Raw genomic sequence first — 10,396 nt, 5'->3', positions numbered from 1 at the left:
TCTCTCTCTCTCTCTCTCTCTCTCTCTCTCTCTCTCTCTCTCTCTCTCACCTGATGTCTCTGCCCCTCCCCAGCTTGTAGTTTCTCAAAATAAATAAATAAGCTGTTTAAAAAAGACTCACTGTACTTTATTTTTATGATATACTGTACTTTAAATGTCTATTGTTGGCCAACTGTTACACCTTTCGATTGTTTCTATCGTCTATGAGAGGGGATCCTATGACAGTGCTTACAAGATTTCCAAATGCTAGATAATTCCTTCAATCCACATTAGTAAATGTCCCTTTAGGAATGTTAGCCTCTTATAAATTTAGTAGAGAATGTTTATTTATACAAATAGTTCTGCCATAAAAAGTAAAAGTGAAAACATTCTTCTAGAGAAATAAGAGTTTATCTTTCAAAGTATGACAGGTATGATCCAACATAACATTATGTCCTATCTTTTAAAAGAATATTCTCCATTTAGACAGAATGGTTGCTTTAGACATAAACTAGACCTCTAGCCTAAACAAATTCATGACACCGCCACTAAATCTGATACTTGTGAGACAGAAGATGGTAGCAGACAGATTCAAGCAAGAGAACAGAAAACTGTATCTTCCATGGTGTCCCAAAATGCTCAACCACAGCTGAAGTTTGCATACAAATTCTGTTAACCACATAGTCTTTGACAGATGTGGTATTAATTCTACAGTGAGGGTTTCATTCATCAGAGATTATGTAATGCATTTAATAAGTTGGAATCAGCATTAATTTAACATAAATGGAAGTATCATTTACTGTAAGGATGAATATTCCTTTTGTGAAACTGGTTTAATTTTACTATTTTTCTTTTGAGAGAGAGAGACTGCATGTGTGCACACAAGCAGGGGAGGGGCAGAGAGAAAGAGAATCTCAAGCAGGCTCCACACCCAGTGTGCAGCCTGACACAGGGCTCCATCCCAGGACCATGAGATCCTCATCTGAGCTGAAATCAAGAGTTGGACGCTTAACCAACTGAGCCACCGAAGGCGCCCCTGGTTTTAATTTTAAACACACAAATATACCTATTTGCATACTAAGTCATGGTGGTAAATATGTTTACTAAGGGTTTGAAAAATATTGCCTCTGTAGAATACAAATATTAATTCTTTCCCTGAAAATTTCAGATCCAAAGACAGTAACATGTATAATTAATGTCTTAAGAAAATATACATTTGGTTTGTCCTGATGAGTCTTAATTAGAGGCAGGTGCTCTGATTCTTTAGTGTAATTAACTGCTGCTAATAATAAAATTGAGCATTATGCTAAACCAGGGACTTCTTAGACAATTTACAGAAATTATGTTATTTCTCTCTCAATACACCTCTAAGGTACAAATTATTCTAACTTTACCCAGTAGAAAACCCCTTCCAGGAGGTATAACAGGTTCCCCGGGGTCTCACAGATAGGAAGCAGAAAAGTTGTGATAAATCCCATTACCCGGCTATAGACCTTAGTTGAGTTACTCTCCACATAGAATTGGAAAATATTTGTTTAAAATGACTATTTCTGGGATTAGCTCATTGGTCCCATTTGGAAAGTCTCAGATGAGGTAACCCCATGCAGAGAACACAGACATTAGAGAATGCCGAAGTGGGCATGTCATGAGTTTCATGGATGGCAAGCAGCGGAAAGTGACTATACTTCTTGGTGCAGGAAGTTCCCGGAGCATGTTCAATTGTCACATTACAAAAAGTAATGTCCAGGCAGATTTCTTTAGCAGCTCAGGACTCACATGTTTTACGTTGTTCATCATTCTAGTTGGTCAAAGTTCCTGCTAGCAGAATGAAGAGAACTTTACTCAGAATTCTAGCCTAACTGATATCTGGTTGGAGCTGTGGACCATTGTTTAAAAAAATTTTTTTTAGGTTTATTTATTTTTGAAAGACAGAGACACAGCACAAGCAGGAGTGGGGCAGAGAGAGAGCGGGACACAGAATCCGAAGCAGGCTCCAGGCTCTGAGCTGTCAGCACAGAGCTCGAAGTGGGGCTCGAACTCACGAACGGTGAGATCATGACCTGAGCCGAAGCCGGACACTCAACTGACTCAGCCACCCAGGCGCCCCAATATGTGGACCATTGTTTTAAAAAGAACTTAAGTCTTCATGGAATTTAGCAAATTTTGCCAGGTGCTGCCCTTCCCCCCCCCCCCCCCCCAAATCAGATCTACCTACACAGCCAAGCAGAGACACATTCCAAATATCTAATATACCACACTTAAAATTCAAAGCTCAAAACAAGTAGCTCGTATGAAGAAGTGCACATGAAATTATATCCTACACTTTGGTGAGTCTGCTTTCTGAGAGAATTTCTGGGTAATTTTATGGGGAAACACAAATGTGGTGTGACAACAGGAAAAGAGCATTTTCTTTTCCTATTTTCTCAACAGTGAAAAGTCACACTGAAATCCTATTAAAATGGCACAAAGAGTGGTTCAAATTCTGTCAGGCAAACCTAAGACCTTTCCTAATTTCCGAATCTCAAGTTTCCGTAAACTTTGTTGTACATTACTTTTATGCCAACATTAAGATTCCCTCCCAAAGAATATGTAAGGAAACATGGCTGCTTAATGTTATATTAGAAAATTGATAGGTAATTTACCATTCCAATACATTTTCTTAGGATGCTCCAGATACTGAAGTCATTTCTGGAAAACATAGGGGAGGGCAGGCTTGTTCTGAAAGAAGAAAAGAAAAATAAACATTTAATTTTAATGCCATTGTCACTAGGAGGGGAAAGCTATTGCCATTAATATGAACACCACAGGCATGCATGTATGGACACCTTAAAAATGTGTACAACAGGGTCTGCCAGAAGCTATACCCCAATCACTGTTATGCTGGCCCCTGAGAAGTGTCACAACAGACCCGCTGGCCCTGTGCCTTTGCTGTCATTCTGATCCTAGGATTCTAGCTCTCCCTGTTGGTGTCCAGCTTTCTGCACCACCTCACAGGTACACCTTCCTTTCACGTGCTAGCACAGCAGACTCTGTCGTTTGGTCCTAGACATACCTACCACTTCTGGATACTTCATACATGATTTTACTCTAGCTGCTGAATAATGTAAACAAAACGCCATCACAGGGCCTAAAGGTTTTTAAGAAACTAAATGGAAAAATGCAAATGAATTATAAAGCCGAAGTAAAATTTAGGCCTGGCTTCATACGTTAGCACCAAAGACACTGATGTGAACAAAATTTAGCCCCTCTGGATAAGACAGGGACCCCCTTGCAAATTAAGCTCTACAGAAGGAGCACTTTCAAAGCCTCTGCAGGAGTTTCAAGGTAGCCAGAAGGCTGGTGGATGTCAGTGGCAGAGGGGCCTGGGTAAGCCACATGTCAGGGCTCAGGCATCCAGACCTGGCTGGTCAGAAGCTGACCCCCCTTCCAAAAATCACAGTGGCAGCACTACTGGGGGCAGCAGGCAGAGATGCCAGGCCAACTTCCTAAAACCGTTCATACATTTTTTTTCAGTTATCTTAGATTATGGCAAGGGATGCGGGTTTAGCAATTGCTGCTTAGAATATACCTACGTAACTGAAACATTAAAATCGTAAACAAAACAATTTATCTTCTAAAGAACTTTTATTCTACAAACTAATTTGAATTACAGAAGTTAACATAAAGTTTTAAAATGAATAATATTTTTAAATCCTCCACGGTGAAATTCTTCTGACTTCTTTTTCTTTTTTAGAAACACACACTGCTCATTTGGCAGATTTCTCATCTAACCAATCTGCTGGATAAGTAGCCACAGATGGTATTTAAATCACATTCTCCACCATCCAGGACCATGAATCTCTGTAACATGAACAATGGAACCTAGGGACAGAATCCCAGCCATCATCTACCATTAGCACATTCACAGTGCAGTTTTAGAGATTTGTACAGTTGACCCCTGAACATTGGTTTGAGCTGCATGGGTCCACTTACATGGGTTTTTTTTTTTTTAATACAGTACCATAAATGTATTTTCTCTTATGATTTTCTAAAATCTCACTTTATTGTAACATATAGTATATAATACATATGACATACAAAATGAGTGTTAATTGGCTGTTTATGTTATTGGTAAGGCTTCCAGTCAACAGTAGGCTATTAGCAGTTAAGTTTTTGAGGGTTCAAAAATTATATATGGATTTTCGACTGCCCAGGAGGTGAACTGTTCAAGGGTCAACTATATAACGTTTCTATCTTTTGTCTGTGAAAAAGTCAGCCATAAATGGAACAGATGCTAGGAAGTTTCAGCCTGAAATCCGCTTTGTGAAGACTGAATGAGGGGCTGTAATTCCTCCCAACCAATGCCTACTGAGAGCACAGGTAGGTATCACTATTCTGATTAAAAGCAAGAAAAGCAAGAAATACTCTGGAAACAAGATGATAAAACACATCCAAAGGTTTTTTTTTTTTTTTGTTGTTGTTTTTTTTAATTTTCGATTTAGAAATTACAGGACTGCCAGCCAAGAATCCCACCTGAGAATATCCCACATTCATTTTTATGCACTTATCTCATTATGTTGTTTTAGGAAAATGTAGTAGTTATTCATTCATCAGGAGGCCAGATTATCTGCAACATTATCTATTCCAGAACCCAACCAGAAAGCAGAGCTAAAATGGACTGTGAAAGGCAACAGGCCATCATAAAGTCCATGCTGTTTTCTTGTGTAAGACTGCAAAAGCAAACTCCCTTAGATCATACTGTGTGCAGTAAGTTGATCAAAAACATCAAGAGAAACACTGGCCTCCAAGACAAGTACACAACGTGGAAGCTGTAGCACAGTAAAAGACCTCAGGGTTGTTGACCGTAATCTGAGTCAAGAGCATGATGCTCCTGCCAAAGAGGCAGGTGCAATCTCAGATTGCCAAAAGGAGAACAGCAGCTAGAACATTCCCAAAGGGCAACTCTGCAATGATCAGACCAGAGCCAGGATTCAAATCCATGTGCCACTTTTAAAGGGAACCTGAACACCTGAGTTCAGGAAGACTTACCAGAGGCTAAGCAAATGTGTCTGGAAAACATTTCTTATAAGAAATGGATGAAAGAAATGTGCAGTCCAGAACAAACAAAAGAAACTGGAGGTCTGGGGAACAGTAGGCATGACAGAGGTCTTGGAGCAGTAGGGGACGGGGCCAGGAGCAACAGCATCCCCATAACCACACCCTGCCCCACTCAACAAGAGCACTCCCTACGCACCTTTGCTTGCTTCGGTATTCTCCACAGCACTGACCAACACACAACATACTACTGTAGGCTCTCAAGTATTAACCACTTCCCCCAAAATGGTCTAAGAGCTTCTGGAGAGCTCACGTTTCATCTACTGCTGTATCCCTGTTGCCCATGACAGTGCCTAACACAAAGGAGGAGTTGAAGTATTTGATGAATCAACTTTAGAATGTATAAGGCCTTTTAGCATGCATTATCTCTTTCATAAACAATTTGGTTTATTCTGTGCTACTCAAGTAGGACTAGGACCACTGGGAGAAGTTATAGGATCCTTATAGAAAGGTCTTATAATTCATTCCAAATACGAGAAACAAGAGATTCTTATTAGTAAAGGTTTCAAACAGAGGCTGAATGAGCCCTTTCTGTCATGGCCTGAAAGGCATTCCTGCACTGGGTGGGAAGCTGATCTAGAACAGCTAGGCCAGGGATGTCACTCAACACCCAATAAAGAACATTATGGGCCCTCACACAAAGAACTACCCAGCCCCAAATGTTAGTGATGCCAAAGCTGAGAAACCTCCCACAGAAATATGAAAGCTTCATATAGAAATTTAAATTTTACAGTGGCTATATTAAAAAGAGAGCAAGATAAATTCATTTCAATAATATATTTTATTTGGAAATGATGTCAGCATCATGGTGCCATGAGTCATTCGTCTTCTCTCCCCTCTGATTTACCACTAATTGGACATACATATCCTGGGAGAGGAAAAAAAAAAAACCCACAGCGCCTCTGCACAGCATAGCAAGATGCCCGAGAAATCCGCCTGTGTACCCTAGAGGGGGTGGACTGGCCCGTGGAAGAGGCGGCAGACCTGGCAGCAGCCGACAGCACAGCAACGGCAGAGAAGGCAGCAGCTGGTCCTGTGGTGAGCCAGCACACAACCTTTCTGTCAGAGGAAGTGAAGTGGAGGGAGGGTTACGGCGGGGGGTGGGGGGGGGGGTCTGCCTGCAAAAAGGTGAGCTGGAGGGACCAGGCCCCCTGAGGAGAGACCCCTGAAGGAAAGCATCTGCTGTCTGCCCCATGAGGCAAGAGACTGACCCAAAAACCTCTGGAATCCCCTCCCACTTGAAGTTCCCTTGACCCAGCCATGGGTACACCCAAAGCCCCAAGTGCTAAGTACACACCTCCCTCTGCTTTTTTTTTCATACTCCCCACCCTTAGCAGGGAAGTCAGCTCTGGTAACAAAAACCAAAAGGTTGTGCTATAGCCCCATCTTCTGGAAAACAAAAGGATAACCCTTGTTCAACCTGTTGATCTGTTAGAATTAAAGCAAAGGAAACCTTGGCTAAAGAAAGCTGTTCACTACTTCAAATGTGGAGGCAGGGGCACTTCTTATCAAATACCGTGAAAAATCACATAATATAAAAATCTATAATGACAATTTTCCACCAATGGAACCCAAAGACATGGAACACTGCAATCTAACTGATAATTTAAAATAGCAGTTATGACGAAATTCAATGAGCTACAAGAAAACCCCAAATGGCAATATAATGATCTCGGAAAAAAATTAACGAATAGAAGTGTTTTACCAGAGAGATTGAAATTCTAAAAAAAAGAAATAAACAGAAATTCTGTAACTGAAGGACTCAGTAAATGAGATGAAGAACGCACTGGGAACAGAGCAGATCTTACGGAAGAGAGAATTAGCAAGCTTGAGGAGAGAAATACAGAAATGATTCAGGTGGAAGGAGAGAATGAAGAGTTTAAAAAGTGAAAGCACCCTATGAGAACTATCTGATGCCATTAGAATGCCAATAGAAGAATAACAGGTATGTTGGAAGGAGAAGAGAGGGAAAAGCGAACAGAGAACCTATTTAAAGAAATAAATAGTTGAGAACTTCCCAAACCTGAGGAAGCAACTGAATACGTATGTCCACAAAGCTAACAAAACACCTTATTACCTCAAGGCATAAAGACCTTCTCTAAGACACATTATATTACAACTGTAAAAGTCAATAAGAATGAATGAATTTGAAAGGCATGGGGGGTGGGGGATGGGGGAGACAGTAACCTACAAAGGTACTCCCAGTAGGCTATTAGCAGATTTCTCAGGGGAAACTCCACAGGCCATCAGAGAGTAGAATGACATATTCAAAAACTGCCAGCCAAGAATATTCCACCTGGCAAAGCTACCATTCAGATATGAAGGAGAAGTAAAGGCTTTCCCAAACAAACAAAAGCTAAAGGAGTTCACCACTAGACCTGCCTTAAGAAGAAATGTTGAAAGAGACACTTCAAACATAAACGAAAAGATGAAAGTACACAAAATTCAATCTGATTAACCAGGCAAATAATAATACAGTAACTCTTTTTTTTTTTTTTTTGGAAATACCATATTAAACTTAATTATAGCATACAAGAAAAGAGCATTAAGAGTAACTAAAGCTACTACAACTTGGTAACAAAATCATAGCATGCAAAGAGAGTAATCTGTAACAATAAAGGATAAAACTTTTGTAGATGAATGAAGATAGACTGCTATCAACGGAAAAAGGACTATTTTATCTATGAGATGTTTCATGCAAACCTCACGGTTACCACAAAGCAAAAATCTAGAGCAAAGACACAAAATGTAAGAAAGGGGGAGACTCAGCAAATTACCATGGAAAACTACCAATTTACAAAGGTAGACAGAAATAGAAAGAAAAAGAAACAGAGACAAAATAACCAGAAGGCAAAAGGTAAAATGGCCGTAGTAAGTCTTACATAACAGTAATCACCCTAAATGTAAATGAATTGAACTCACCAATCAAAACGCAGAGTAGCTGGGTAGATTAAAAAACAAGAGCCAACTATGTGCTGCCTGACTGCAGTTTCATTTCAGCTCTAAAGACCACACAGGCTCAATATGAAAGAATGGAAGGTGATATTCCAAGCAAAAAGAAAAGAAAAGGTTAGTGTAACCATACTTATATCAGGCAACATAGATATCAAGCCAAAAAGGGTAACAAAGAGCAAAGAAGGTCATTATAAAATGATAAGGGGAGGGAGTCAATATATTAAGCAGAGAGAACAGTCATAAATATATACGGTACCAACACCTGAGCACTGAATATATATATATATATATATATATATATATATATATATATACACACACACACACACACACATATATATATACACACACACAATATTTAAGCAATTAATAATAGATATTAAAGAAGAAATAGAGAATACAATAACTACAGAGGAATTCAGTACCCCAGTTTCAGCACCCCAAAAGACACTAAAAGCAAACCACATTTTAGAATAGATGGACTTCTACAGAACATTCTATCCAAAAGCAGAATACATATTCTTCTTAAAGTGCACATGGAATATTCTCCAGGACAGATCATATGATAGGCCACAAATCTTAGCAAATTCAAAAGACTGAAGTCATACCAACTATCTTCTCTGATCACAATGCATGAAATTAGTAATCAAGAGGAAAGGGAAATCTTCAAATACGTGGAAATTAAACAATACTCTTCTAAACAACCAATGGGTCAAAAAAGAAACCAAATGGGAAATAAAAAATTATCCTGAAACTAATGAAAATGAAAGCACAACATACCAAGTATTGTGGGATGCAACAAAGCAGTTCTGAGAGGAAAATTTAGGCAATAAATGTATATGTTAAGAAATTAGATCTCAAACAACCTAACTTTACATCTCAAGGAACTAGAAAAAGAACAGACTAAGCCCAAAGTTAGCAGAAAGAAGGAAATAATAAGGATCAGAGTACAAATAAGTAAAATAGAGCAGAAAAACAATAGAAAGGATCAATGAAACTAAGATCTAAGACCTGGTTCTTCAAAAATATAAACAAAATTGACAAACCTTTAGTTAGACTAAGAAAAAAAAGAAAACTCAAAATTAGAAATTACAGGGGTGCCTGGGTCACTCAGTCAGTTAGGCATCCACCTTGGGCTCAGGTCATGATCTCACAGTTCATGGGTTCAAGCCCTGCATCAGGTTCTATGCTGACAGCTCAGAGCCTGGAGTCTGCTTTGGATTCTGTGTCTCCCTTTCTCTCTGCCCCTTCCCTGCTCACACTCATCCTCTCAAAAATAAACAAACATTAAAGAAAAAAAAAAAGAAATTACAACTGATACTATAGAAACACACAGAATTATAAGACTATCATGAACAATTAATTATATGCCAACAAATTATATAACCTAGAATACATTTAAATTACATTTCTAGGCTACGTTACAAATCTAGGATACATTTCTCGAACACATAACCTACCAACACTGAATTAAGAATAGAAAAATCTGAACAGATCAATAATGAGTAAAGAGCCTGAACCAGTGATTAAAAAAAACAAAACAAACAAAAACTCCCAATGCAGAAAATACGCAGACCAAACAGGTTCACTGAAGAATCTATCAAACATTTAAATTTAAAGGAGAATTAGCACCAACCCCCCTCAAACTCTTATGAAATACCAAGGAGAAAGAATACTTCCAAACTCATACTGTGAAGCTAGCATTACTTTGATACTAAAACCAGATAAGGATACCATAAGAAAACTATAAACCAATATCCCTGATGAGTACCAATGCAAAAATTCTCGACAAAATATTAGCAAACCAAATTCAAGAACACGTTAAAAGATTATACATCAGGACCAAGTGGAATTTATCCCTGGGACGTGAGTATGGTTCAACATACACAGATTAATGAATGTAAAACATTAAAACAATGAATGAAAGATAATAATCACAAGATCATCTCAATAGATGAAGAAAAAGCTCTTGACAAAATACATCCTTTCGTGATTAAAAACCCTTAACAGACTGAGTATGGAAGGAACATACGTCAACATAAGAAAGTCCACATGTGACAAACTCACAGCTAACACTATACATGTATACTGGAGAGAAATGGAAAGCATTTCCTCTAAGATCAGGAACAAGGCAAGGATGCCTACTCCCACCTCTCGTATTCAATATAACACTGGAAGTCCTAGCTGGAGCGACGTAGGCAAGACAAAGAAATAAAAGGCTTCCATTACCATGGTGTGAAAGTCATATGCATTGAATTTTTATCTTTTCCTGGGCTATACATACAGTACTCACTCATGATGCCAGGTGATGGCAGCTACAGCCCCCAATCAACCACAAGTTCACAAGGGTAAACAACCAATACACTTA

At 38.9% G+C, this 10,396-nt stretch overlaps 1 protein-coding gene across 5 annotated transcripts in view; it reads right to left on the bottom strand.

Annotated features, from left to right (window-relative positions):
• The window catches only part of OSBPL1A (oxysterol binding protein like 1A), a 248,714-nt gene that overhangs the window by 37,991 nt on the left and 200,327 nt on the right, over positions 1–10,396 (bottom strand). For all 5 annotated transcript variants that reach the window (XM_040479203.1, XM_040479204.1, XM_040479206.1 and 2 more), the window contains one exon: positions 2,622–2,697. In XM_040479203.1, coding sequence (XP_040335137.1) covers positions 2,622–2,697 — 76 coding nt within the window. The remainder of the gene's footprint in view (positions 1–2,621; positions 2,698–10,396) is intronic.

Source organism: Herpailurus yagouaroundi, unplaced genomic scaffold, assembly GCF_014898765.1.
Source record: "Herpailurus yagouaroundi ecotype Mexico unplaced genomic scaffold, PumYag 142, whole genome shotgun sequence".
NCBI classification, from domain to species: domain Eukaryota; kingdom Metazoa; phylum Chordata; class Mammalia; order Carnivora; family Felidae; genus Herpailurus; species Herpailurus yagouaroundi.
The sequence above is the reverse complement of the archived record's forward strand: the minus strand, read 5'-3'. Positions and strand labels throughout refer to the sequence as shown.